General features: G+C 51.9%; 8 protein-coding genes across 8 annotated transcripts, besides 33 other annotated features; 4 read left to right on the forward strand and 4 right to left on the reverse strand.

The window, feature by feature from the left end:
- Nucleotides 1–580: 580 nt before the first annotated feature.
- Nucleotides 581–620: a microsatellite.
- A 1189-nt stretch (nucleotides 621–1809) lies between these two features.
- Nucleotides 1810–1864: a microsatellite.
- A 148-nt stretch (nucleotides 1865–2012) lies between these two features.
- On the forward strand, nucleotides 2013–3413 carry PVX_082460 (ER lumen protein retaining receptor 1, putative; the record flags this gene model as incomplete). The annotated part of the gene is made up of 5 exons (XM_001614043.1): nucleotides 2013–2543; nucleotides 2633–2704; nucleotides 2903–2956; nucleotides 3074–3133; nucleotides 3276–3413. 5 exons carry the CDS (start codon nucleotides 2013–2015, stop codon nucleotides 3411–3413), a joined length of 855 nt encoding a protein of 284 aa, XP_001614093.1.
- Nucleotides 2250–2294: a microsatellite.
- Nucleotides 2827–2882: a microsatellite.
- Nucleotides 3340–3373: a microsatellite.
- Nucleotides 3414–3612: 199 nt separating the features above from the next.
- Nucleotides 3613–3643: a microsatellite.
- A 280-nt stretch (nucleotides 3644–3923) lies between these two features.
- Nucleotides 3924–3947: a microsatellite.
- A 117-nt stretch (nucleotides 3948–4064) lies between these two features.
- Nucleotides 4065–4088: a microsatellite.
- Nucleotides 4089–5470: 1382 nt separating this feature from the next.
- Nucleotides 5471–7048, forward strand: PVX_082455 (DnaJ domain containing protein; the record flags this gene model as incomplete). Its single annotated transcript, XM_001614042.1, has 5 exons — nucleotides 5471–5580; nucleotides 5718–6141; nucleotides 6301–6358; nucleotides 6517–6549; nucleotides 6909–7048. The coding sequence occupies 5 exons, from the start codon at nucleotides 5471–5473 to the stop codon at nucleotides 7046–7048; spliced, it is 765 nt and encodes a 254-aa protein (XP_001614092.1).
- Nucleotides 6136–6178: a microsatellite.
- Nucleotides 6301–6350: a microsatellite.
- Nucleotides 6647–6672: a microsatellite.
- Nucleotides 6886–6940: a microsatellite.
- A 299-nt stretch (nucleotides 7049–7347) lies between the features above and the next one.
- Nucleotides 7348–8626, reverse strand: PVX_082450 (hypothetical protein, conserved; the record flags this gene model as incomplete). Its single annotated transcript, XM_001614041.1, has 2 exons — nucleotides 7348–7865; nucleotides 8015–8626. 2 exons carry the CDS (start codon nucleotides 8624–8626, stop codon nucleotides 7728–7730), a joined length of 750 nt encoding a protein of 249 aa, XP_001614091.1. The 3' UTR covers nucleotides 7348–7727.
- Nucleotides 8627–8749: 123 nt separating this feature from the next.
- PVX_082445 (hypothetical protein, conserved) lies at nucleotides 8750–9109 on the reverse strand (the record flags this gene model as incomplete). The annotated part of the gene is made up of 1 exon (XM_001614040.1): nucleotides 8750–9109. One exon carries the CDS (start codon nucleotides 9107–9109, stop codon nucleotides 8750–8752), a length of 360 nt encoding a protein of 119 aa, XP_001614090.1.
- A 234-nt stretch (nucleotides 9110–9343) lies between these two features.
- Nucleotides 9344–9433: a microsatellite.
- A 760-nt stretch (nucleotides 9434–10193) lies between these two features.
- On the reverse strand, nucleotides 10194–12058 carry PVX_082440 (hypothetical protein, conserved; the record flags this gene model as incomplete). The annotated part of the gene is made up of 8 exons (XM_001614039.1): nucleotides 11662–12058; nucleotides 11409–11495; nucleotides 11231–11263; nucleotides 10968–11059; nucleotides 10725–10800; nucleotides 10503–10587; nucleotides 10359–10405; nucleotides 10194–10277 (listed from the first exon to the last, which is right to left on the reverse strand). Exons 1-8 carry the CDS (start codon nucleotides 11776–11778, stop codon nucleotides 10194–10196), a joined length of 621 nt encoding a protein of 206 aa, XP_001614089.1. The 5' UTR covers nucleotides 11779–12058.
- Nucleotides 10705–10730: a microsatellite.
- Nucleotides 12059–14325: 2267 nt separating the features above from the next.
- Nucleotides 14326–14354: a microsatellite.
- Nucleotides 14355–14589: 235 nt separating this feature from the next.
- Nucleotides 14590–14683: a microsatellite.
- Nucleotides 14684–14835: 152 nt separating this feature from the next.
- Nucleotides 14836–14862: a microsatellite.
- A 9-nt stretch (nucleotides 14863–14871) lies between these two features.
- On the reverse strand, nucleotides 14872–18209 carry PVX_082435 (hypothetical protein, conserved; the record flags this gene model as incomplete). Its single annotated transcript, XM_001614038.1, has 1 exon — nucleotides 14872–18209. Exon 1 carries the CDS (start codon nucleotides 17989–17991, stop codon nucleotides 14872–14874), a length of 3120 nt encoding a protein of 1039 aa, XP_001614088.1. The 5' UTR covers nucleotides 17992–18209.
- Nucleotides 15418–15449: a microsatellite.
- Nucleotides 17114–17171: a microsatellite.
- Nucleotides 17372–17411: a microsatellite.
- Nucleotides 17378–17408: a microsatellite.
- A 1187-nt stretch (nucleotides 18210–19396) lies between the features above and the next one.
- Nucleotides 19397–19421: a microsatellite.
- A 100-nt stretch (nucleotides 19422–19521) lies between these two features.
- Nucleotides 19522–19546: a microsatellite.
- Nucleotides 19547–20380: 834 nt separating this feature from the next.
- On the forward strand, nucleotides 20381–21808 carry PVX_082430 (hypothetical protein, conserved; the record flags this gene model as incomplete). Its single annotated transcript, XM_001614037.1, has 1 exon — nucleotides 20381–21808. The coding sequence occupies one exon, from the start codon at nucleotides 20381–20383 to the stop codon at nucleotides 21806–21808; it is 1428 nt and encodes a 475-aa protein (XP_001614087.1).
- Nucleotides 20522–20549: a microsatellite.
- Nucleotides 20810–20836: a microsatellite.
- Nucleotides 21091–21117: a microsatellite.
- Nucleotides 21182–21212: a microsatellite.
- Nucleotides 21327–21361: a microsatellite.
- Nucleotides 21618–21659: a microsatellite.
- A 1742-nt stretch (nucleotides 21809–23550) lies between the features above and the next one.
- PVX_082425 (hypothetical protein) lies at nucleotides 23551–24987 on the forward strand (the record flags this gene model as incomplete). The annotated part of the gene is made up of 1 exon (XM_001614036.1): nucleotides 23551–24987. The coding sequence occupies one exon, from the start codon at nucleotides 23551–23553 to the stop codon at nucleotides 24985–24987; it is 1437 nt and encodes a 478-aa protein (XP_001614086.1).
- Nucleotides 24988–25026: 39 nt separating this feature from the next.
- Nucleotides 25027–25047: a microsatellite.
- Nucleotides 25047–25073: a microsatellite.
- Nucleotides 25074–25101: 28 nt separating this feature from the next.
- Nucleotides 25102–25159: a microsatellite.
- Nucleotides 25160–25618: 459 nt separating this feature from the next.
- Nucleotides 25619–25649: a microsatellite.
- Between the last annotated feature and the right edge of the window lie 35 nt (nucleotides 25650–25684).

Consider the following 25684-nt stretch of genomic DNA (forward strand, 5'->3'; position numbering starts at 1 on the left):
ATTAGTGACCAAGGAGAATATAAAATAATCACCCACGGGGATGGGAATAGGAATGTGAATGTGAATGAGAATGGCTTGTCTGGTCGTCTTTCCGATGGGGTGACAAAACGTGGATAGTAGCTTCAAATGGTGAGTACCGTGCACGGAATTAACATTCACATCGTGTTGAACCAATGTAGAGGGGCGAAAAAACACATCGTTGGCACAGCGTTGGAAGAGCGCGTCCTGGGGGGGAGGGTTTTCCGGAGGTTGCCGCATGAATGTGAGCTGCGTGCTTCGGAGGTCTGGAGATCACCAGGCTGGTGCGGTCACTACGCTGGTGAGATTACTAGACGGTACGTTCCCCCGATTGGTATGCTCCCCGACTGGCGCGCTCCCACACCCGTTTGACCCATTACCGCGTTACCCCCCCTCTGTACATCGCCTACCCAGATCTGTTGAACCGCCAGCAGGGCGAGCGGAAAGGGTGTACCTCCCCTGGGGGGAAAAGGTACATTTTTCTTTTTCCCATATCAGTATGCCACGCGGATGATAAAAAAGGAAAATCACACCATCGTGTTGGCGTGTATTTCGTGAATGTACTCGTCACGGGGGAGGTAACCAAATGGGAAAGGAAAGGTGATTTTTTTTTTTTTTTTTTTACCTTGCCAGATCAGGAGGTAGAAAAAAAAAAAAAAAAAAAAAAAGCACAAACGATGGCGAAAAAAAAAAAAAAAAAAAAAAAAATACAAAGCGTTTTATGATGATATGCAAGCGAAATAACGCGGAATACTTCCAAGTGAAAGTGAATCAAAAGTGATACCTCGCGATGTGAAGCGAAGTAGCGAAGTAGCCAAGCAGCCCAGCCGCCAACACGCCAACACGCCAACACGCCAACACGCCAACACGCCAACACGCCAACACGCCAACACGCCAACACGCCAACACGCCAACACGCCAACACGCCAACACGCCAATACGCCAGTACGCGAACAATCGCAGTTTGGCATGCCGCAAACTGTAGGTTAGGCTGAGCAGGAAAAACGCGCAAGCGCAAGTGCAAGCGCATCCGCGCGAGAGTTGCAGATCGGGAGGCAGGCAGGAAGCGAAACTGGGGAAGCTGGCCAACCGACGTGCATACACTGCGAAGGGCGGGAAGGGCGCGAAGTTCACTCGTACGCACGTGAAGGAGAGGGGCCCAGGCTCTGATACATGCTCACACGCGTGCCCACATGCGTATCCTTTTGTGTACCCACAAGAATGCCAACACGCATGACCCATGTGCATACCCACACGGATACCCTCTCGCGTACCCTCACGCATACCCTCACGCATACCCCCTCACATACCCTCTCACATACCCACACATCCTTCCCTACGTGTGTTTACAAACCGTTTGGCGAAGCAACCTCAAGATCGATCATTACCCCAATGAAACGAAGGACCGAAACGCATAGTTCCCACTTGCGTCAGCCCGAATAGTCTGCTCACCAATTTTTTTTTTTTTTTTTTTTTTTTTTTTGCTGTCAAGATAAGAGCGAACGAGGGGAATTACAATCACACCTTCGGAGGTGCACGTAAAAGCAAAAAACGCAAGGGGTGAAAGAGGTACCAGACGAACTCTCACCATCTTCAGGGGAAAAGCGCAGAACATACAAACGGAGTAGCGCTCATTGGGAACGCCCCCAGTTTGACAAACGTGGCCATCGCGACGAATATAACGAAACGTGTGCCATGTGTTACACGCCGATATTTTTGCACACGTAAACAGCCACTCAGAGAGGCTTTTAAAACGATCCACACGCACGCGGATAAGAAGTCGGCTGCTCACTCCCCACACGAGGAAATAAAGTCGATTGCTCACTCCCCATATGCGCAGGTAGCTAGCTGACCGTTTATTATCCAGTGACAAGCGTAACCCTAACGGAGGTGTAACCCCAACAGAGGCGTCACCCCAACAGAGGCGTCACCCCAACAGAAGCATCACCCCAACAGAAGCATCACCCCAACAGAGGCACCACCCCGCGGACAAAATGAAGGGCGTAAACGACTTCATGCGAAAAGTGAACGACGTGGAGAAAATGAAGAGGTACCTGTCAGACCACAGCGCGTCCATAAAAATCTACTGCTTCTTCCTGCTGATCATATTTGTATTTTACCACTTGTTTTCCGATGGGGACTTTTCCTTCCTCCTAACCCTATCGTCCGTGATTAGCATGTTTTCCTTCCTCATGGTGTTTTTAAAAATTGAAATGAATAAATCGTGTGCAGGGGTGTCCCTCAAGATGATGGAATGCTACGTCGTCCTGAACACGGCCAGGCTACTCTCCATCGTACCCTTCGAAGGATACCTGCCTTATGACAAAAGTGGGGATTGGCTTTACCAACTGGTCGAAGCCGTTTCGCTGTTCATCAACTGCTGCATCGTGTACCTGTGCAGATATAAATACAAGAACAGCTACGACAGCACGAACGATATCTTTAACAACCTCTTTTTGATCATCCCCGCGTTTGTCATCGCCATCTTCGTGCACCCCTCGTTGAACTCCTTCCTCCCCGCGGACGTAAGCGCAACAGAGCGGCAAAATTTTTACCTGCGCAACAATACACGTGAACATCGATGCTAACACCCCAACCCTTTCCAACCCTGCAGGTCGCCTGGTCCTTTGCCCTGTACCTGGAGTCCGTGTGCGTGCTGCCGCAGCTGTCCATGTTTCAAAAGGAGGTAAGAAGGGCCCCAAAAAAAAAAAAAAAAAAAAAAAAGAAGGAAAAAATACCTGCACCGTTCAGGCGATTTTTCATATATTTTTAGCTCACTTTTAGCTAACTGTTCGTTCATTTTTTTCTGCCTTTTTTGCTGCTTTTTTATGTTTCCCCCCTGCGATGCGAAACTGCCACCCTTCTCCCCTTCTTTCCTCTTCAGGGCAAAGTGGCAGCTTTTACCACCCACTTCCTGGCCTCACAAGCCTTTTCAAAGGTAACCCCGTTGCGGTGAATGTGTGTGTAAAGTGCATTTTTTTTTTTTTTTTTCCCCCCCTATATTTTCTCACCCATTGACTTGGCTCCTTTCCTCCTTTTCGCGTCCACCCCGTAGGTTTTGTCTTTCCTATTTTGGATAGTGTCACATAGGGAGTTGAACTCCTCGGACAACATCGTAATGGCAGTGTGCATGCGGGTTGCGTTGTTCCCCCGTTGACGCGGCGCGCATGTTGTTCCTCTTCGTCGCTGCCTCGTCATCACTTCCGCTTCGTTACTGCCGCTTCACCGCTTCACTTCCTGTTCACCCCCTTTTGCAGATCAAATCCTACGTCGGCGTGTGGGTCGTAATCATGCAGATCGTCCAGCTGGTGCTCATGGGGGATTTCATTTACCACTACATTCGATGCCTCAGCAAGGGGGTCTCCTTTGACAACCTGCTGAATGAAAATGTGTGAGGGAGGGTTTGCTCGAGGAGGAAAGTTAAAGAAGTGTTAAAGGAGCAGCGTTAAAGGAGCAGCGTTAAAGGAGCAGCGTTAAAGGAGCAGCGTTAAAGAAGCAGCGTTAAAGAAGCAGCGTTAAAGAAGCAGCGTTAAAGGAGCAGCGTTAAAGGAGCAGCGTTAAAGAAGCAGCGTTAAAGAAGCAGCGTTAAATAAGCAGCGTTAAAGAAGCAACGTTAAAGAAGCAACATTAAAGGAGCAACGTTAAAGAAGCAACATTAAAGGAGCAACGTTAAAGAAGCAACATTAAAGGAGCAGCGTTAAATAAGCGAATGTTAAGCAAAAGGCATAGAAAGGAGTTTTTTTTTAATCAATTTAAACCGCCTGTGGGAGAAGCGCCAGTAGCAACTCAGCCATGATCGCGCACACATGCAGGAGTGCCCCCATCTGCAAAACAGATAGAGAGATGGACCACTCACTCAAAAGTGAAGACACGAAACGTTACGAAGAAGCGGAACGCAGGTGCGCTGTGCAGTGAGGAGAAGAAGTGCCCGAAGAGAGAAAAAAAAAAGGGGGGGGATGGGAGAGCTACATTCTTTCCCTTTTGGAGGGGTATGTCTGTTTTTGGGGGGGTCTACCATTTCAACCCGTATTTTATTAACTTTGCACGTTCATCATAAAAACTCCTGTTGTGTATAATTGGATTGACCTTCCCTCTCTTTCCTCCCCCTTTTTTTTTTCCTTTTTTTTTTTTTTTTCTTTTTCTCCCCCCCTTTTTAATTTTAACGTTACATTTTACCTCTTTGCACACACATGTGATAAGTTATAAGTTGTGTGTGCCCATCTTGATGTAGGTTTTCTTGAACGTTGTGATGTTGCTGGGCACGCTCTGCCTTTGTCGGCGTTGCGGCCCATATGTGCATTTTAAAAAGTTTCCCATCTTAGCAGAGCAGCGCGCGGAGGGGCGTAGCCACGCGCTTGCGTGTGCCTTTATATATACCCATCTACGTATGTGTGTACGTATGTTTGTACGTGCGTATGTGTTGTCCCTTCTTTTTCTTTTTCTTTTTCTTTTTCTTTTTCTTTTTCTTTTCTTTTTTTTTTTTTTTACTCCCCATTTCGCCACGTCACCACTACATTATTTCCCATGTAACCGAATCGGTTGTTTGTTTTTCCTTCATGTATGTGTAGCCCATGTGCACCTCCAAGCGTATGTGTATGTGCATATATATGTGTGGGAAGAAAAAAAAAACAAAAAACAAATGAGGAATTTTTTTTTTTTTTTTCCCCCGTTTAATGTTACGTTTCACCCTTTTCTCCCCGTCTGTTCCTCCACTCGCCTCTCCCCTCTCCACTCTTTCCTTTTAAAGCACTTAAATGAAGTCTCTTCCCCCTTCGTTAATTATACACTCATCGAGGAGTGATTGCGAAAGTGTGCATTCCTCTCAGGGGTATCCTCAGTGGGTAGCGACGTTACGGTGTTGCCATGCGGCGATGCGGCGTGGCCAACCAGGAAGTGCAAACGGAGTTTCTCCCCCGCGCCAGTTGTCCTTGCAGTGGTGTGGGAGACAACGGGGGTTGCAACTGGAGGCGAGGCGGGTGCCATTTTGGCCGTTCACTTTTGAGGGCGGCCCGCAATAGGAAAAAGGAACCACATTGGTGTGCGTACCAATTCGGTGGAATGCAAATTGAGGTGAGTTTTTTTTTTCCTACACAAGGGGCAAACTGTGATGATGCTTAACTTGCATCATGCGCGTCACCACGGCGAGGTTGCCAAATGGGGCCGAAGTTTGAGAGACACCCAATTTAAGCGGCCTCCCCATTTTTAGCAGCCGCACCATCCGGACGTGCAACTACGCACTGTGCTACTACCCCCCAGAGAGGGAAATTATTTTTTTTTTTTTTCCACCTCTTCGATGAATACACTCATATGAAAAAAAAAAAAAATAAAAAAAAAAAAAAAAAAAAAAAAAGAGTCACCTCAACGGAATGTCAACTCTCTGTGGCGTTTTGTAGGCCTCCCTTGTGGAGATCTCCTCCGAGGAAATCTCCGACCAACAGAGTGATTGAGAAAAATGTTTTTCATTCGCAAGCGGTACTTTGGCTTTTCCCATGGCCTGGGCGTGTCGGGCGCCGTCAAGAGGCGGCTGTTCAAGGAGGCGCCCAACTGCGCCTTCCAGAGGAGGTACGCCCCGCGGGGTGAATGGGCAGCCGAGCTGCGCGGTGGTTATGCGGCTGTACGGTTATCACGTCACCATCGCTTTGCTGCTGCTTTACCGCTTCCCCACCACTTCACTGCTGCCCCACCACCGCTTCTTGCAGACCCTTCAGCACGAGGAACTTCTACGAAATCCTGAACGTCCAGCGAAGCAGCAGCAAAAATGAAATAAAGCAGGCGTACCGAAAGCTGGCCCTCAAGTACCACCCAGACAGGAACCCAAGCAATCGAAAGGAGTCCGAGAGGATGTTCAGAGAAATAACGGAAGCGTATGAGACGCTGAGTGACGAAAGTAAAAAGCGGCTGTATGATAGTCAGCTGAGTGGCGGCTTCTGTGCCGGCAGCAGCCACGCAAACCAGGCTAACCACGCCAACTACGCCAACCATGCCAGCGGGAACGGCGGTGACGAAACGAATTACGCCTTCCAAACGAGGAGGATGACCGATGAGGAAGTTCAGAAGGTCTTCAGGAAGGTCTTCGGCACGATGAACCTCAATGATCTTTTCAAGTCAAACGTGTTTGGCGAGGTAACCTGCAGAGCACCGCCGTGGAGCAGATCCCAAGGGGAGGCCCCCTCAACACACCCGCATAACACACACCCGCACAACACCCCCCTGCAACCTGTTCGCTGCAACCGCTTTTTTTTTTTTTTGCACACCGCACCCTCAACGGTTTTTCTCCTGCAGGGCAACTTCCCCCCCAGAGGGATGGGGGACGACTTCTTCGCCAATTTCGGAGCAGCGGGTAAGGCTCGCCAGCCCGGAGCGAGCACCCACGGGAGCGGCCTCACAGGAGCGGCCTCACTGGGGCAGGCTCATTGGGAAATGCTCAATGGGGATGTCCTATTGAGACTATCCCATCGGAAGGGCGGCCTCATCTGGACGACCCCCTCCCCTTCGCAGGATCCTACCGGAGCAGCAGTGACAACATAAAACGTAATTTCCCTGGCGCCGCTTGCTGATAGATTCGTGCCTACGGTGGGGGTCCGCCCGGCATCATTCCGACCAGTCAACCAGTTTGACTCATTGCAACCAGTTTGATTCATCCCAACCAGTTTGACTCACGCCTTACCACTTCGTACCCTTCCTATCTCTCCCCACCTCTTCGTACCCTTCCTATCTCTCCCCACCTCTTCGTACCCTTCCTATCTCTCCCCACCTCTTCGTACCCTTCCTATCTCTCCCCACCTCTTCGTACCCTTCCTATCTCTCCCCACCTCTTCTTACCCGTCCTATCTCTCCCCACCACTTCTTAACCCTTCATACCTCTCATTCCACTTCCTAACCCCCCGCAGAGACGAACATCAAAAGGGAGATCATCCCGAGGGGAAACAAAATCATCGAGAAGACGACGAAGATAATTACCTACCGTGACGGCGTCGTCCAGCAGGAGGTCACGGAGCGGGAGATAAGCGGCAACAGCAAAGGTGCATGAGCGGAGGTGCGACATGGGAGGAGCCGAGCGGAGCGGGATGAAGGGGGAGGCCCGTGCGACCCCCTTCCGTAGCCTATTTCTTTCCTTTTTTTCTTTTCCTTTTTTTCACCGTGGCGGCCTCAACACACTTGCAGTTGTGTGTCCATTCCCTTCCCCCCCCTGCATGGATACTCCTTGCATGCGGGACGTCCTCGCCAGCACCCCTTCGTGTGCACCGCCCCCCCCCCCCAGTAATTTCCAACCACCTTCTTCTTCTCCCCCCCGATAGAACGCGACGACCTGTCCAGCTTCAACCTTTTCTACAGAAATAACTTTAACCAGGTGGACCCTCCTTCCAGTCGAAGTGAATTCATTGAGAATGTAAAAATGGGAAGAGGAAACAAACTGGCGAAACAAGCGGTGCGTTATGCATATGGGATCCTCTCCATCGCCACGAGAAGGATCCTCGTCAACTTGGTTGTGCACATTATCCGAAGGATCGTGCAGGGTGTGATTCACATGCTGCGGCGGAGGTGATCCGTCATGGGGCGCCCCGCAGGGAGATCACTCCGAAAGGGGCGTCCACAGAGTGCGGAGCGTCCACGGAGTGCGATGCTTCTCTTTGCCTCTCCTTCTCTCCCTCTCTGCTTCTATTTGCTTCTCCCTCCCTGCTAACGAAGCCACGCGCGGCGAAGAGGAACTACGCCACGGAGACGCGCCCCTCGAAGGAGCCGAGGATTTTCCGAAAAAAATACGCGGGCAGGAAGAAGCGCCGGCGTTTCCTCTCCTCATAGATGATGCCCTTGACCAGTTTGCTCTTCTCTCCGTTCCAGAGCAGCTGCGAGGGGGAGCGGCAAAAAAGTGGTGGTGGAGCGGCGCATAATGGAGAGAAGAGCTTCCGAAGAATGAGCCAAATATGCGTGGCCATCTCATCGATCCGATCCCCAGACCAGTCACTCCACGCTCGCCGCATGATCGTGGACTCACCTCCGCCGTGTAGTAGACACGCCGGTCCGCAAGATCCACGCTCCACGTCAAGTGATAGTTGCTGTAAAACCACGTGCCTTGCAAATGGTCGGACGTTTTTACCATCCCATTGTCGTGTATATGAAGCAAGAAGGAGGTCCTCTTTTGCAGAAGAAAATTGAAGGTGGTGATTTCCCACCGGCAGTTCTTCAGGGGGTGCACCTCTGCGCTCTCCTCTCTGTTTGCCCGAAGGAGCACCCCCCACGTGCTCACAATCTTTTTCACGCCTTCCTTCCAGTCTGGCAAAATGGATCCGCTTGGTAGAGCGGACCACTTTACGTTTCTGAGGGAGACTTCTTTCCTTCCCCTGGGAGGATGAACCGCTGGGATTTTTAACAAGGGGGTGCGTCCCCCTCTCAATTCCGCACCTCTACGTCTACCTTCAAACGCACGTTCACACGGATGCCGCAACGGGCTGAGGAGAGACGAACCAACTGCTGGGTGGTAGTACCTCTTGAAGCTTCTCCCCTCCGATAAGATGAGTATTTTGACGTTGCACATGCTCAGAAGGAGTGTCGTTATGGCGAAGAGGAGGGTCGCCCCCCCGGTCGGGAGGTACCTCCCCTTGAGCATCTTGCGAGAGGGGTGGCGGTTACGGCGGTGGAGTATGCTCCCGTGTATGGGCCTCTGTCGAGGGGGAAAGGCAAACCAAACCGCGGTAAGGCTACACAACGCGGTGACCCCCCCTGTGGCGCCTCACACGTCGTCCAGGTCCGTCTCTGACTCCACCCCATACGTGTCGATGTACTTATTGTTATGTAGAATCTCCCCCGACTTTCGCTTCAACTCCTCATCGCGTAGCTCCTGCATGTCCTCCTCACTGAGGCAGGCAAAGATCCGATCTACCTTAAAGCCCTCGTAGTCAAACAGCTTTTTCTTTTTTAAAGATTTTTTTTCTTTGTTAATGTCCTTTATCCTCCTTCCGCTTCTGTCGTATTTGTGCTTTAGGGCGTACTGGTAGTTCTTCCTCCGCTTGATTTCCTTCTGGTCGATTTTGCGCGCCCGCAGGGGGGGGGCCGACGAGGAGCCAAGCCGAGTGGTGAAGGGACTACTCATGGGGGCCGCGGTTGACCTGGCGCGCACTCCGTGTAGTACCCCACCTGCACACCTTCCTTCTGCACGACCGTCGCCCCCTGTTTGGGAGAAGTCCAAATGGCTGCTCCTCCACCGCGTCGTCGCCCTCGCGCGGGAGGCACCACCCATAAGGCCTCTACCCACCCCCCTTGGGCATGTCTTGCCTCCCCGCTTTGTATTCCCCACCAGGTGACTCAAAAAGAAAGTTTGCCTGCCCCCACCTTTACATTCAGAGGGGGAGAAAAAACAGGTGAAGAGGATGGCCAGGCATTTAGCCGCCAGCCCGACGTTCCTCCGGGTCATAATTTCGTGGCATTCGCACCAAGCGGGGAGGAGAGGCGAAAAAGGGGGAAAAAAAGGGGAAAAAAAAAAAAAAAAAAAAAAAAGCACTATCCGCAGCTGTACAAGGGGCACACGGCCAAATGGCCAAACTGCTTAACTGCACGTCGAGCGTAAATGCAAACAGCCCATCTGAAGAAAAACACTTAACGAAACGAGCTGCTTCAAGGAGAAAGCCCAACTGGTGCCAAGCAGCGTTGCGTTAAAAGCGGCACGACGTGCGAATTGAAGCGAAGCGAAGCGCGTGGCGTAGCTGACTCGTTTAAAAAAAAAAAAAAACACGCGGCATGTGAAGCGGTACGTTCGGGGCACATCAAGGGCACGTCACGCGACACGTTACACTCCGCTTACCTTGCACACACCTGTTCACCCGTTCACCCTTCGAGTGACTGTGACGGTAACGGTGGCAAAGTTGGCACCTTTCATTCGTTGAGCATGGGAACATGCGACATGGTAGGTCATGCGCCAAGGACAAATTTCACACGGGGGGCGCGGCACATTAGCGGCCCACCCGTCAGTGCAGCACCCCCACCACGTTTGGGGAAAGCAAAGCGGATGGGCTACTTTAACGTAGGGTCTCCGCCGGACGGAGTTCTTCCACGGGGTGATTCTTTGTATAGGAGTAAGCGGGGGTTTCATCGTGTTTTTTTTTCTCCTTTTTTTTTTCCTTTTTTTTGTTCTCCTTTTTTTTACCCCTTCGCTCTTCCTCAAACGGTACCCCCCAGGGCTAAAACGCGTCGAAGGAGAAGTTCATCTTGCTTGCTGCGCCCTTCACCTTGTGGTCGGACAGGTTCGGGGACGCTTCGTAGACCTGCAGTGGGATGAGATAGGTGAGGTGGGAGAAGTGATACGCGACATATGATGGCTACTACACGCTGAACGGGTCACCCACCGCTTCGACGGCCTTCCTCGTGTAGTTCGTCCCTACGCCCTTGAGGCCTGTGGGGGGGGGTAAAAAGGGGCGGTTAATTAGCGGTTAAACGACCGTTAACGAGGGGCTAGGCGGGACCACCCGCAAGCAAGCACCGCCCCGCACCTATGTAAAATATTTTGGTCGTTTCCGCTCCGTAGTTTTCGCAAAAGTAGAGAGTCAGGTGGGTCACGTTGAACAGGGAGGTCACCTGCGCGGGGGGGGAAGAGGGGAAAGAAGGGAAAGAAGGAAGGGATGGGAAAAGAGAGGGGCCTCAAGGTAACTCCCAAAGAATGTTCAAACCGCTGAAGCTTCCACCGCTGAAGCTTCCAGCACGAGCCTACGCACCTTCAGCGGGTACTCCACCGCCGCGTGGTAGTCCTCCGAGAGGTCCAGCTCCTGCACACACTTGAAGTCGTGAACGCTGCGCGGAACGGGGGGGGGCACGTTTGCATGGAGTGTGTCGATGTGCGCATGGCGGTTCGGGTGGGTTACCATATCGTATCGGTAGGGTTATCCTATCGCTATCATATCGCTATCATATCGCTGCCCTATCGCTAGGGTGGTCCCCCCCTCCCTCTTAAAGGTTACTTCTCAAAGTCGATGTCCTCCCGGTTGGCGTAAATCTTCACCTTCTTGGGGTAGCTTCCTTCCTCCCCTCCGATGAGGAACAGGCTGACGATCTGGGGAGAGTGCAGCAGGGGGGTAGCAGTTATTAGCGGGTGGTTACCGGGTGGAAATCACCTTGGGAACACCCCACACACACGCACATAATGAAGACGCCACTACACACGTAACGAATGGCACAGCATAGAACTTCAATTAGCAGCTCCTCTCCCAGGGGCAGCCTCTACCTTGCACGGACTAGTAAAAGGAATGTTAATAATCTGATGAGGGGAGAAAAGGGGGGGGGGGGAGCAATAACGTGTAGGGAGTAGGCAGCCTTTGCAGGGGCGATCAATCATGTGTAGGAAGAAGCCTCTGTAGGGGCGAGCAATCATGCGCCGATTGCCTGCCCAGACGCGGCCGTACCAACTCATGGTCCGCGTCGCTCTCGCAGTTGGCGGGGGAGAGTCGGTCGTCATAACGCTTCAGGATCTTCTTGCACGATCCGGGGACCTTAGGGGAAAAGGGGAAAAAAGGGAAAAAGGGAAAAAGGGAAAAAGGGAAAAAGGGAAAACAGTCTTGTGAACAGTGTGGCGAAAGAGGGGAGAAGGCGTGGCGAAACGTGGCAAACGGGCGGATCGCTCCTCCGCCGCTCTGCAGAGGCTTGCCAAGGCGCTACCTGCTCGTTCAGGGCTGTGACCTTCTCGACGTCCATATACCTGAGCAGGAACTCGCCACCCCTCAGCACCTCGTCGGCGTGCTTGCACCCGCATCCCTCGTGGTGCGAAATGGGCATTGTAGGGGGCACTCCGATCAGCAGGTTGTGAGCTGCACAGGGGGGGTAGTCACTCCCAGCGGGCGAGCGAGCTTTTTCTATTTGCTATTCTCTGCGGAGGTGAAACTGGGAAGCACGTTCACCCCTCTACAAGCTGTTCTTTAAAAAGGAGGAAGTCCCTACGAGTGGTCAGGGAGGTCAGGGTGGTCAAAGAGGCACAAAAAAATAAAAAAACAAACAAACAAAACTGCGGTTAGCAAACATTCTGTTAACAAACGCACAGTTAACCAACGTCGTCGGCAGCTCTTCCTCCTTTCGCGATGTTAAAAAGGGTAAGGCAAACGAGTGGGGCGGTGTCAGTGCAACAGGGCGGGCACCAACGGGACGCAAAAAAGAAAAAAAAAAAAAAAAAAAAAAAAAGAAAAAAAAAAACCAAATGGCACAAATGGGGTGACGCGGAGAAGCCACCTCCGCTTTTGCCAAACGGCGTGAAAACTGGCGTGGCTCCTGCTCAAAGAATGAACGGGATCTTCTTCCTATTCCCGCGGAGGACACGGAGGAGGGCTTTATCCTCGGCGGGTCGACACCAAGAGTAGGGATGCTCTCTCTTGTTAAGGCTATGGTTCTCCTCCGCATCGCCTGATCGTGTGCAGGTCGTTTTGCCCTTCCACGTGGAACTCCCCGTTTCGCCTCTCTTTAACGGAACAAGCAGGTACAAATCGGACGGGCGCAGGAGGTTGAGGCGGTGCAAACACGACAGCATGAGGTTTAGGCAGGAGTAGTTCGAGGCAACTTCGCCTATTCCTTCGCCCCCTTCTTCTTCGCCTCCTTCCCCTCCTCCCCCCGCAGCAGTGCCCAGTGGAGCCCCTTCGTGCAGGTTCATCAAGGCAACTTTGCTCGCTTCTGAGAGGCACTCTCGAAACAAACCCACGTGGTAGTAGAGCCGGGCCCTCCACACCAAAAATTGAGACAGGAGGTGGTACTCTCGATGGCTCAGACAGTAACATATGCAATCGTTTAATTTGTTTGCAACTGATGATAGGGGGTGGTGTACCTTCTCTTGAAGGATTCTATCGCGCTCGACCACTTCGTTCGCCCGCATGGTTGTCTCCTCTTCGCTTAACAGGAAGGATAAGAAGCGCTCTTCACATTTGAGTAGCGTGTGGGGGAGGACCTCTTCAACATGTGAGAGATCCTCTTTGCCCGCTCCACTGGTAGCGCTTCTCTCAGCACAAGAGTCGTCCGTCTGAAGGTCCCCCCCCCTCTTCGGGTTCTGTACCTCCACTCCGTTTTGCCCCTTGGCCAGCCGCACATCTGGGTTTAAGCGGTCAACTGAGTTTAAGCGGTCAACTGAGTTTAAGCGGTCAACTGAGTTTAAGCGGTCAACTGAGTTTAAGCGGTCAACTGAGTTTAAGCGGTCAACTGAGTTTAAGCGGTCAACTGAGTTTAAGCGGCCAACTGAGCTTAAGCGGTCAACTGAGCCTAAGCGGTCAACTGAGCCTAAGCGGTCAACTGAGCCTAAGCGGTCAACTGAGCCTAAGCGGTCAACTGAGCCTAAGCGGTCAACTGAGCCTAAGCGGTCAACTGAGCCTAAGCGGTCAACTGAGCTTACGCAACCGCCTTCTTCGCGCTGGCCAATCCCGCTGAACCCCCTCGAGTGGTGGACCCGCGGGTCGGCTGAGCGGGCCAGCACGAAGCAGGCGGCCCTCGCCATGCACAGGCTGGCGGAGAGGGAGAAGTGGTTCGCCTTCAAAAGGCCCCTCAACCCACGGAGCTGCAGCAGCTGGAGCATCAAATTGGCGTAATAAAAAACGTCACGCATGAACCCCATTCTATAGCTGGCCACACACAGCACGTGCATGTTTTCCAAACAGATTATTAAAAGCGCTTCGTCGCTGATGCAGGGGATGGAGCTCCACCTTTCGCAAACACACCTGACCAGCCTGGCCTCAAAACTCCCCTTCTTCACCTCCTCCCTAAAGAGGGAAAAAAGAAATGCCCTGATGTTCCTTCCCCGGGGGGTGCCCTTCACTACGCCTGCTTTGTCTCTGCTAAGTTGGCCTCTACAAATTCGCATCAGGACGGAGTGCAGGAGGTGGCTGTAGAGAAGACAGCTTCTCTCCTCCTGCGTCGGTGCCTGCGTTGGTGCCTGCATCTGCCCCTTCGCGTACTTGTGCCCAGAGGGGGGCCCCCCCAACGTGGGTCCTCCCTGCCCAATCTTCGCAAAGTAAAAATGAACCAAATTGAAAAGGCTCCCAATGTTAAGAGGATTCCACTGCAGGGAGTCCTTCACCCGATGCAGAAAGTTTCTGTTAGCCTCCTCATTTTTGTGGCCCCAGTGAGTTACATCCTTCAGTAGGAGGCTACTCTCCTTTTGAGAAATGATCGATTTTGCACATCTGCTTCGAGCTCCTTCTGGCCATGAGGTGCACTTGTCTAAGTGGCTCAACAGCTGCTCACTCCTAATGTGGTACTTGCTCATCACCTTTTCATAACCAATTAGGAGCCCCTTTTTTCTCTTTCCCGCTCGACCGTACCTGCTCGTTCGCTTCATTGTGCTACTCGTTCGTTTCGTTACTCCCGCTTGGTATTATCGCTTCGGGGGGGGCTATAGAGAAACACACGGGTTCGCCCTACCCCCAATGTGCCACGTGCTGAGCGGGGAGGCGTTCCTCGAGGGGGCCTGCCTCCCCAAAAGGGTTACCGCATATGAGAAAAAAAACAAAAAAAAAATAAAATAAAAAAAATAAAATAATAACATTATCACAAAAATGACATCCAGGGGAGGGCTTCTACAAAAAGGGGGGACCCCCTCGTAAAACGCACGAACGGGAGCGCACGGTGGGGCTACGCCGGGGGTGGAAGCCATTTGGTCAGGCACCCCACAAGTGAAGCTCTCTTTTACCCCACCACGGAGAGTACTCCCCGTTGGGGCACCTGCAGCGGGGGCATCTTCCCCCCTGCACCATCTTAAAAATGGTCCTTAGGTAGATGCGCAAGGGTCATACGTGTGCATTTCGCCCGCAAACGTGTAGGTTATACGTGTACGCCTCGCTTCCAAACGCATGGGTGTTGCTTCTTCTTTTTTTCTTTCTTTTTGTCCCTCCCCCCACGCTAAGAAGATGCTGCGCCACCCAACACCAGCACGGTGAAGAGGGGAAGCTCCACGTACGCGCTGCGCATCTGCATGCCCAACGCGCACTGACGTATCTGTTCCACCACGTCACTTAACTCGTCTCTGCGAAATGGGGGATGGTGATTTTTTTTTTTTCGCCTGACTTGTTCAGTCATTTTCAAAATGGTCAGGTAAAAATGCAACAAAGGAGGGCTGCCCAACGGTCGAAATGCAATGGATTGAAGGTGGCTGTCCGAAGGGTGGGACCACTCCGCAGGTTCCTCCCCCCCTACGTTGCACACATGGGGCAGGATCATCATAACGGCTTCGCATAGCCCTGTGAGGGCCTTCCCCCAAAGAGGCTCACTGGTAAATCTGCCTAAGTTCTCTTCGGAGAGGAGGCCTTCCTCTCCGCAGCTGTAATTGCACTTGTCATTGCAGCTGTCATTGCAGTTGTGATGAACCACCCCCTCGTTGACCATCAGCCTGTGTGCAACGTTAAGCAAAAAGCGCAGCAACCCCACGTGCCGCTTCCCCAAAGTGGGCTCACTGGTTGAGCTGTACACGCACACGTAGTTTATCGCTTGAGACAAAGACGTGAGGGACGACAGGCATGGCGAGCAGAGGATGCACCGCTGAACCATCAGCTGGAAGACCTCCCCGTCGTGAACTCCCAGACTCAGCAACCCCTTCCACACGGTGGCTGCGCTGGCGATTCGTATGTTGGGCGCGTTCTCATCTGCCTCTTCCTCGGTTGCTTCCCCGCGCAGCAGCCGCTTCACCCTGCGGAGCACCGCCGCCCCGAGCTCGTCCAGCCGCACGCCACTCGCCGAGCCCACGGCGGCCATGGCCTCCCGGGAGTAGTTCTCCTTGCTGAGGCCCTCCACCAGCACGGCCACTTCCCCCATGTCCATTGCTCCAATGAAAGGATACACATGCGGCAAAAGAGTTCTAAGAATCTTCGCAAAATAAAACATTTTTCTCTCGTCCACTCTGGTGCATTTGACGAAAGAGGGGAAGGTTTTCCCTCCGCCGTGTAGGAAGCTTACTAAGAGATCTTTGCGTCTGTACAAATTGCTATCTGCAAGGATCTTTTCCGTTAGGGAATTTACAAAGTGGTAGTAGCCCCTCCAGGAGGGCTTGTCTTCCTTTTCTGTTAGACTGGCACACAGGGTGGCCACTGACGTGAGGAGACTTGTGCAGTTGGCCGTTGACAGGGTGTGCTCGTAATTTGGGTAGCGACTCGCCAGGAGGTCCAGCGCCTCCGCGCGGGGGAATTTGCTCACCTTGGCGAGGAGGCTCGTCAGCCGGCTGATCTGCTCGCCCAGGTTGGGGGCAGCCACGTTGGAAGTGGCGATGCTGAGGGGTGCCCCCCTGGATGCATCGACGTTAAGGGACGCCCCCTTGGAAGCATCTACACTGGGGACAACTTTGCTGAAGTTCCAAAGGACCAAACGGGAAAGGTCCTCCCGCTGCCGCTCCCCCCGCACGGAGGCGTACGCCGAGAGGGCCAACCCAAAGCTTTGCACGCAGCTAAAGTGGCCCAGCTGGGCCATCTTATTTAGGCAAGACGTTTCGAAGACGCCATCCTCCACGTTCATACGTTTAAATGCGCTGAAGAGGAAGGAAAAGGACTTCTGCCCAAAGGATGAAAATGTTTTTAAGCACCTGACCTTGATCAGGTAAAAAAGGGTCCTATCTAAGATGTCGTAACTCGCGTAGCAGTAAAGGACGGTGGATAGCTGCACATGGTTGTACCTGTTAATGTGTATCTTCACCCCAGTTGTTATTTTTGCAAACAGGTTATTGAGGGTACTCTTTGGAGGGGAGAAGATCAAATAGGGGGAATCCCCAGTGTCACTCTGTTCCTTCCTTCGAATGATGAGTCCTTTATTTCTGCTTAACATCAGGCATACCAAAGGCAGGTCCTTCCCCCTACACGTGTCCATCTGTCTGTACATTTGGCGAAACAGATGAACGCACTGTTTACCAATCTGACGTAACGAGTCGCTTTCCCCTGGTGGTACTCTCCTCTCCTTTCCATGCAGCACAAACGAAAGGGACACGTTTAGTAGTCTCGCCAAATGATGAACGCAGCAGTTTCGGTTGTTTTTCCCACCTTGGAGTGCAGGGCAATGTAAAAGTTCGTTCAGAAGCGGCAAACTTAAGCGAGACGTCTTGCCATACGCGGTTAGTAGGTTCACCACCTGGATGATGTTCCAGTCGTTCTTTACCTTCACGATGTGCTCTTCAAATCGAGTGAAGAGGTGGTAGTACTGGTGGAGGCCCAGCTTGGAGACGTTGTGCAGGAGGAGGCTCAGCCCCACCAGGCTGTACTCCTCCGCGCGCCTGTGCTGGATTCGCTCAACCATGCGCGGCAGGAGCTGCCGCTCGGGGGAGCCATCATCACCGCTGCGATCTTCACCGGGGATGGCGTCGCTACTCCCCTCTTCACCCGCAACGGGATCGCTACCACCACTGCCACCATCGCTGCTGCCCAGATTGCCCAGCCTTACCAGGCTGTTCAGCAAGAGACACACGTAGTGAGGCGAATGGCGCTCAAAGTAGGCGCCCCCCTCGCCCAGCAACTTCTTCCGCGCCTCGTACAAAAAGTAGGCGCTCCGGAAGCGCATCCGCCCCAGCGCGTTCAGCAAGGCACACATGTGCACGAGGTCAAATTCGCCCAGCCGAAAAATGCACCGATTTAGCACCTCACTAATCAGGCGGTCATTTTTATAATCCGTCTGTGAAAGGAACGTAAAAAAGGTCGTAATCATCCGGGGGGTAATGTTCCTTTCGTTCACTCTCATTTTTACCTCTCTGCAATACTTGTTCCAAAGAGAGAGATCATTCTTTTGTTTTTTATCTTTTGCGCTTTTTTTAATTAGCTCGAAAAATGCCTGGTTGCTATCTGGGAATGTCTGTTGTGTCTCCCCAAGGTGAGGCGATTTCTGCCATTTTGTAGAATCCCTATCGGTTATGGGGATGGCCTTAAATCGGGCGATGGTACTGGAGGGGCTGTACTCAAAGTTGGTTGAGACATACCTACTTTGGGGGAGGTTTCCCCAGGCCCTGTTGTTCCAAGAGCGGGGGATTTTTGCCCCAATCGACTTGTTCATCTTTTTCTAAGGGGGTTGCAAAGCTGCCAAATCCTACCATTCCGCAGGCGTACTCTTAGGTAGTTACATCCCTGATTGACGACGTCTCTTTGCAGCCGCTCTGCGTTGGTAATTTCCCTTTTGCCGCGTAACGGATTCGTTTCTCTCGCGCAGCGGGGCATTCCACGTGCTTCCAAGCAGCAGAAGCAACGTTCTGGGGGAAGCACCCCTGGGGGAGCCAGCAATACATAACATCATATATATTAGGTATACATGTATGTACATCCGTGCGAACATGCAGGCGCACCGTTATTCACACTGGGGAGGCAATTCCATTCGACCTTTTAGCCCTGCCCGCAGTTTTGTAGAGCGCATGTGGAGGGGGAGGAAAAATAAAGTTGGGCCCCTATCATAACGGTGCGTGCAAACGGGAATGGCCCTGCATAGGGGAACGTTTCATTGGGGGTCCCCATTTTTTCCCCCATCGGGCACGCGCGGCAAAATTGAGAAGCGTCCCTGCTCTTCCCCCACCCTCGCATAAATGTAAGTATAGCCATGCGCATGTTCGCAAGTACATGTTCGTAATTGCATGCACGCATGTATATACTTATGCATGTTTTTACACACTTTTGCGTGATTGCACACCTGGGGTGAACGTTCCAGTTCCTCTCCACTCCGCCGCTACCCACCGCTATCCCCCGCTACCCCCCGCGGGGAGGGAAACCCGGACCAACGCAGGGCGAAGCCTCAGAAGGCATTGTCGAATTTGCGAAGCAAGCGTTGCGGGCATGCCGCATGTAGACCGCGGAGTCTGCGTTGTGAAAGAGGCGGTGAAGAGTGCGGGAGAAAACGCGCAAAGTGGACGCGAATGTGCTCAATTTTGGCAATGCGGAAGAATGCGAGTTGTAAAACAGGGCTAAAGCAGCTCGAAAAAAAAAAAAAAAAAAAAAATATACATACATACATATATATATACATATATGTATACCCTTGCAAGCATGCTCAATTTTCACCTTTTTTCTGAACAGGTCATACTTTTTTTTTTTTCCTGGACCAAAAAATTGTGCTGTCCTGTGTGTGCACGCGGTTTTTCCCTCCGCCAGAAAGACTCAAGGGAGAGCAAAAAAAAAACATACCTACCGCGAGCGCGCATTGTGGTTTCACAGACAGTAATTATACGCGAAATGTTGTTATACGCCAATGCAGCTACACACACAATGCGATTATACACACAGGGCGGTTATACACACAGTGCTGTTATACACACAGTGCGGTTATACACACAACGTACTTAACTGCGTAGCTGGACGCGACTCGACAGACACGCGAGTAAACCTTAGTAACCATCCGCGAGTTAGCCAAAACGGGTGTAAAAAAAAAAAAAAAAAAAAATATTGCAGAGTCAGGTGAAAGCGAAAAAATAAACCCTCCTCACTGCAACTAAAAAAAAAAAAAATATACAATATAAAATAGAAAAAAGAAAATAAAAAAATAGAAAAATACAATATAAAAACACAACATAAATGTACAGTGTACTATGTACATGTACGCACACATGTAAACAATGCCGCTCCCCCACTGATCGCTAAAGAAAACATTTGGGCGCCAGAATGCTCCCCACTTTAGCCACCTCTTCATTTATTTATTTGCTCATGCACGCTGCTTTCTCTGCTTAGCAGACCACCTATTAATTTGAGAGTTCATTTATTCATTTGCCTAGTTACCTGCTTGCCTACTGATTGCCCTTTCCACAATTTGGAAGACTCCGCCGCTGCCGATAAACGCGCGCGCTGAGTTAAGTCTCGCCCATGCGACCTTCTCAGCGTAGACGTGTGTACAGATAGGCTGACGCGGGCGTGCCCATTGACTGAGCGACAGCGCCCCCTACCGCTCACCCCCTTCCGACGTTATTAACTGATCGAATTAAAAAACGAATTAGCAATAGCTGCTAGTGATGAGTTATCCCGTCTGTGTGCACCTATTTTATTTTACTTTACTTTATTTTGATTTGATTTTTTTTTTGCACGATTAAGTGTGCGCCGTAATTAATCACTCCACGTAAATACCCCCTGCTCGAAACAACCCTGTCGATGTTGTTTCTCATTTGCCACCGCCTGTCTACTGTCCTGCGTTTGTAATGATTAACTCGCCTGTAACCCCCACAGCATCCCTTCACTTCCACATTTTCACTTCCTCAGTTTGAAGAGGGAGGGATGTTTTCACCATACAGTTTGTAAAATATTTCCAAGGGGAAGTAGCAGCCTGTTCGCTTTTTTTTCCCTTCCCCATTTAGTAGTAGCTAAGTGGAGCAAATTTCACTCTCAGCCGAGGGATCCTGCCCAGGTCACTCTCCCCAAAGGAGCTCACTTTGCTCATTTCCGCGTGGGCGACTATAACCAACTTGGAAAACATGAAGCTTTTGCAGTTCCCTTGGGCTCGACACGATGCCCTCCTGTCGCACGCCCTGATGCTCGCTTCCCTCGTGGCAGCATTTTTTTTAACCGAAAATTTTGTAAAGCGCAAAAATAACCTTTTCTCTGTGGAAGTGTCCAGCAGGGTGTGCGACTTTCTCCGCAAAAATTTTTACAAAGTGGAGTCGCTCTATATATGCGGCGGTTCTGTCGCGCAGAGGGATTTTTTTCACAATGACTGGAGGAGTGTGCGGGAGGGCCTTGCGCGCCAGGGGGAGAAGAATGATAAGAAGCAGGGGAGGGGCGCGTGGGGCAGTCACGAAGAAAGCCAAACAGGTAGCCAAACAGATCGCCAAACAGATCGCCAAACAGATCGCCAAACAGATCGCCACACTGACCGCTTGGCAGACCGCCTCTCTGACCGCCTCTCCAACCGGCACACCGACTTCACCGTCGACACGAACAACCCCGCGCTGAACGAGCACATCCTGGCCAAGGCCCGCCTGATATTTAACAAACTGGACAGCAACAGCAACAGCGCCATAGACCTGAACGAGTTCAAAAGGAACGTGAGCATACTTTCCAAAATGAGGAGCATCAGTGAGAAGCTGCTGAGCTACCTATTCGACCTCTTCGACGTAAACAAGGACCAAAGAATTGACTACGTGGAGTTCCTGTCCCTAAATTCCTACGACTTTAACTACGTCAAGCTCATTCAAATTCTTTTTGATGAGGAGAACCAAGTGGAGGGGGCTGCCATTGGCAACTACCTGGAGATTTACTTCTCCGAGTTTCTGGGCAACGTGGCGGAGGAGGTGGCGGAAGATGCGGCGGGAGATGCGGCGAACGACGTGGCGAACGACGTGGCGAACGACGTAGGGGAAGATGCAGACGAGTACTTCTTCACACGAAGGGATGAGCTCGTTCAATCCTTGGTGAAAAACTTTTTAAAAAATGAAAAAAAAAAGTGGGACACAAATGACGATGGGAAGTTGCAGCTTGAGGAGTTCCAAGACTTCCAGCTGTGCCTCCTCCTGCAGATCGACCACTTGGCCAACTTCCTCCAGCTGGACTTGAATTTGGACGGCCGCATCGACCTGCCGGAGTTGCTCTTCTATATCAGCCACGATGGGGCGGCGTACCGAAAGTTGCGTGCCTTCCTGCGGGGCGGTGGCGGTAGTGGTAGCGGTAGCGGTAGCAGTGGTGGCAGTGGCAGTCGTAGCAGTGGTGGCAGCGAGCGGGAGGCCCTGTTCAAATACATCCGGGAGGACCTCCACGTGGACTCCTCGCTCGTCCTCAACCTGCAGTTCCTGTTCTCCTCGTTCGACGTCAACGGTGACCTCCTCCTCGACTTGGAGGAGTACAAGGATCAGATGAGCACCTTCACCGTGCTGGACGCGGCCCCCGAGATCGTCTTCTCGAGCTAGTCCCGGCGCGCACAAAGGGGGTGTATACCTACGGAGGAGAGTGCCCACGGGGGGGGGGTCCTCCCTCCCCTTTGCCTTCTTCTTCTTCTTCTTCTTCTTCCTCCTTTTTTTTTTTTTTTTTTCCTGTCCTTTTTAGTATTTTTTTATAGACCCCTCGGGGTAGAGCAGCACGCCGCTCCCCCACTTCTTTAATTTTTCCGTCCGACATTATTTCTTACCTTTAATAAGCAATACCCTTTAGCAATGCCCTTTAAAGAAACTTTTTCCAAAGCGCGGCTTCACTCGTGGACCCCTACATGTTGGCGTGGGAGAGCCACACAGCGCACGTCGTTCGATGTGTTACACCCCCCATGTGTTCACATGGTAAAGAGAAGTAGTGAGTATATGTGCCATCCTCTCCTACGTTAGGTTAACCTGGTTGGGGATTCCTTCGAGAGGGGAAGTTAGCCTCATTCGCAGGTAAGCAGAATAACCTGTGGTATTACGGAGGATGGCCGAGAAGCAACTGCGCGAGGAGGTAACATCTATGCGGAAAGGCACAACTGCGGAGATATGAACACGTGCAGATTGTTTGGTTAAACGGGTGGACATGAGCAAATGGTTTTATTTCGTCCGGCATGCTCTCCCCCTCCCTAAAGTGGTTTCCCTTTCTAGAGAAAGCTTTCACTTCCCCTTTTGAGGTTCCACACAAGGTGGGGTGTTAACTCACTGGGGGAGGGACTCATTGTGCTCTACTTCCACGTTGCATGTAATTCGGGTAGATGAGACGTGCGTTTCTGCCATTCGTTAGAAGCGGAAAATGGGCCGCCACCCTTTGCCGACTTAACCGTTTGACGTGTTAGTTGAAGGAGAGGTGGCCCCCGTTTGGCCTTCCCGTGGGGTGGCCGTTGTTGCCGCTCCTACGACTGGGTCGCGGCTGGTGAAGCGGTAAACCCACACGCGCACGGCTCCTCCCCCCTTATTCCCTCCAAAGAACAAGTTAAACACGTGGGGTGGTACGTTGCATCCTGTTCGCAATTTTTTTTTTCCTTGGGAGCATCCCACGTATGCAATATGACCCAAATGAGTGACAGGATGACGCGGGAAATAATCTCACCCGTCAACTCGCGTTGCGTTAATGCCGTTTCGTTGCTCGGTCACCTCGTGCGCACTTCCCCCAGTTGCCTAGCCCGCTGTACTGTCCCCCCAGGAAAGGTACGGCAACGCAACAGCAGATGCGTTGTGCCGTCCGTAAGTACAACTACGCAGGTACCACGCGTGCATAATTTGAAAAAAAAAAAAAAAAAAAAAAAAAAAGTTTTCCCAACCAGCTCCTTTGATATGCGCCCCCTTTATTTTTTTTTAACTCGTTTCCCCTTTTACGTATATCCCTTTTTTCGCGTTTCCCCCTTTTAACGTGCATCTCCTTTTCCCGGCAACCTTTACGAACGGCTATTTTCCCCGTCGACGCGCCCCAGCGTGAACGTACGCATAGCGCTTATGAGCGTTTCTGCCAACCTCAGCATACCAGCCGCATACCCCCGTTTGGTATTTTCCCCCCTGTTGCGTACGCTCCGTTTACTCGCCGCTTAATCGCCACTCACTCGCCACTCACTCGCCACTCACTCGCCGCTCCCCCGCCTGTAACTCCCACGAAACATGTAGCATGTGACGCGAAGCACCTGCATGCCGCATCGTCCTTTTTTTTTTTTTTTTTTTTTCCAAACCATATTCCCCCCATTAGCCATGTCAAAGTATGAAGCATGGGATTCTTAATTAACGATGAAAAACAAAATGAAGTGATTAAAACGAGTCCCGCAGAAGCAAATCGTGAGGAGCCCACAAGTGACATTCATTTGGGTGAATGTAACAACGGGAAGAAAAATGGCGAGCAGTGCGCAGGTGGAAATGGACTCGTTGCATTGAGTGGTGGTGACACCCCAGAGAGGGAGGGACCCGCTGAGGGGAGCGAAGGCTACCTCTTGGCTAACCACAGCAGTGAGAAAGAAGAACGATGTGATGGCACCCCGATTGACATTTTAGCAACGGAAGAGGCGACTACTAACTGGGGTGGCAACGGGGGCAGCGAGCGGGAGGCGCTTGTGGGCCCGACCGAGGTGAGTGACCCTGCGGGAGGAGAGGGGGAGCACTCGGCAGCTCAATCGACGGATCTAACAGAACCGCGTGTCTCGCCGCCCACCCAGCAACCCCCATGCGACAACGGAAGTGACGTTAACCAACCGAAGGGGCAGCCGGACAGTTTAGAGCCAACTGGTGAAGGAGAAATGCAAAATTTTAGAAGCGGGAACGGAGACCTAATAGATACCCATGATGGAGGTGTTAGCTCCGCCCACCAAGGCAGCCACAGTGGTGACGCATGCACCAGTGTGCTCTCCTTACATGGACCAAGTGAACAAGGAGAGTCCCGACCGAGTGACGACCCAAATGTGTTAATCAGTACCATCGAGCAGCAGAAGAGTAGCTTCTCATTTCAGTCAGTTTTAAAAAATCCCAACGAACGTGCCGTTTTGACGCAGGATGGGGGAGGAAGCGAAAGTATCCCCACGACTAACGTGCAGGCGTCGATTTGTACTGCAGATGGGAGTGCATCATGTGGGGGGGAACCAGGAGTGACTGTGGGGTCACCCCCCCTGGAGAGTAATCCGCTAGAGTGTAACGGGGCAAGTGGAATGGCCGCCGAAGGGGTGGGGAAAGTGAACTGTGCAAATGGGGAGGTCTCCAATCAGGGGGAGGTACCAGTAGGTGTGGCGGCACCGACGGATGGAGGAGTGACTAGCCACCCCAATGGAGGAGTGACAGGCCACCCCAATGGAGGAGTGACAGGCCACCCCAATGGAGGAGTGACAGGCCACCCCAATGGAGAAGCGACTGGCCACCCCAACGGAGGAGACCCCCCGCGGAGAAAGCACCCGCGCGCGGCTGAGCGGAAGACCCCCAGCTGTGCCAACTCGGATGACGGAGATGAGTCTAACCAAATTATAAAAAAAAAAATAAAAAAAAGAATTGACGAAAACGATCACCTTTTTCATGCCATCAATCAGTTCATGAAAGAGGGACTGAAGAACGAGTGCATCCCCTTGTTCGAGCGGCTACAGCAGAATTTGTTTTTTTTAGTAATGCTCGCGAACATCCCGAATGAGAACTTTGACGAGCTGGAGAGCAGTTCTTCCGACTACTAGGGGGGGTAGCGGTGGGTGGCGGCGCGGCAGCGGTGGTAGAGATGGGTAGCGGTGGGCAGCCGTTGCTGGAGATTGCTCGCTGTGCCCATTTGGCCAATGCGTGTTTGTACGTGGGGGCGCCGTTTCTACGTGTGGCATATATAGGCGCGGCTCCCCCACCTTTGTTTTTTAAAGCGTGCACGCGGGGGTAGCCTCCTCCAGAGCGCCATGAATGCAATTTTTTCTGCTCGAAAACCGCCTCCCAGCGAGCATCCCCATGGAGTGTGACGAGCCGGCAGGGCGGAGCCCCCTGCGGACGCGCCCGCCACGTGTATGTGTTTATATGCCCTTGTTTCGATTTTGCATTAAGTCTACGTCAAACTGTTTCGCCTAACCGTTTCGCTTAACTGCTTCGCTTAACCGCTTCATCCTCCCAGTTAAGACAGAACAGCCACTGGGGGAGGCCCCCAAGTGGGGCGCGGCCTTCAAAGGGGAAAAAGGAGCCCTTTCAAATTGGGAAGACAGTACAGCACATGTGCATGGCTTGCCGGTATGCCAAAAAAGGCAGATCAAATAGGAGGGATATTTTATTTAAAAAAGGAAAGAATTCAACGTGGCGAAAGTTCACGCGGGGTGTTAAAAAGAAAAAGTTTCGTTTTGCTCAGCTGCGTTTGAAAGGTTCGCTTCGCGTCGCTGCACTTGCTATCTCACCCACGTT

This window comes from Plasmodium vivax, chromosome 12 (assembly GCF_000002415.2).
Source record: "Plasmodium vivax chromosome 12, whole genome shotgun sequence".
NCBI classification, from domain to species: domain Eukaryota; phylum Apicomplexa; class Aconoidasida; order Haemosporida; family Plasmodiidae; genus Plasmodium; species Plasmodium vivax.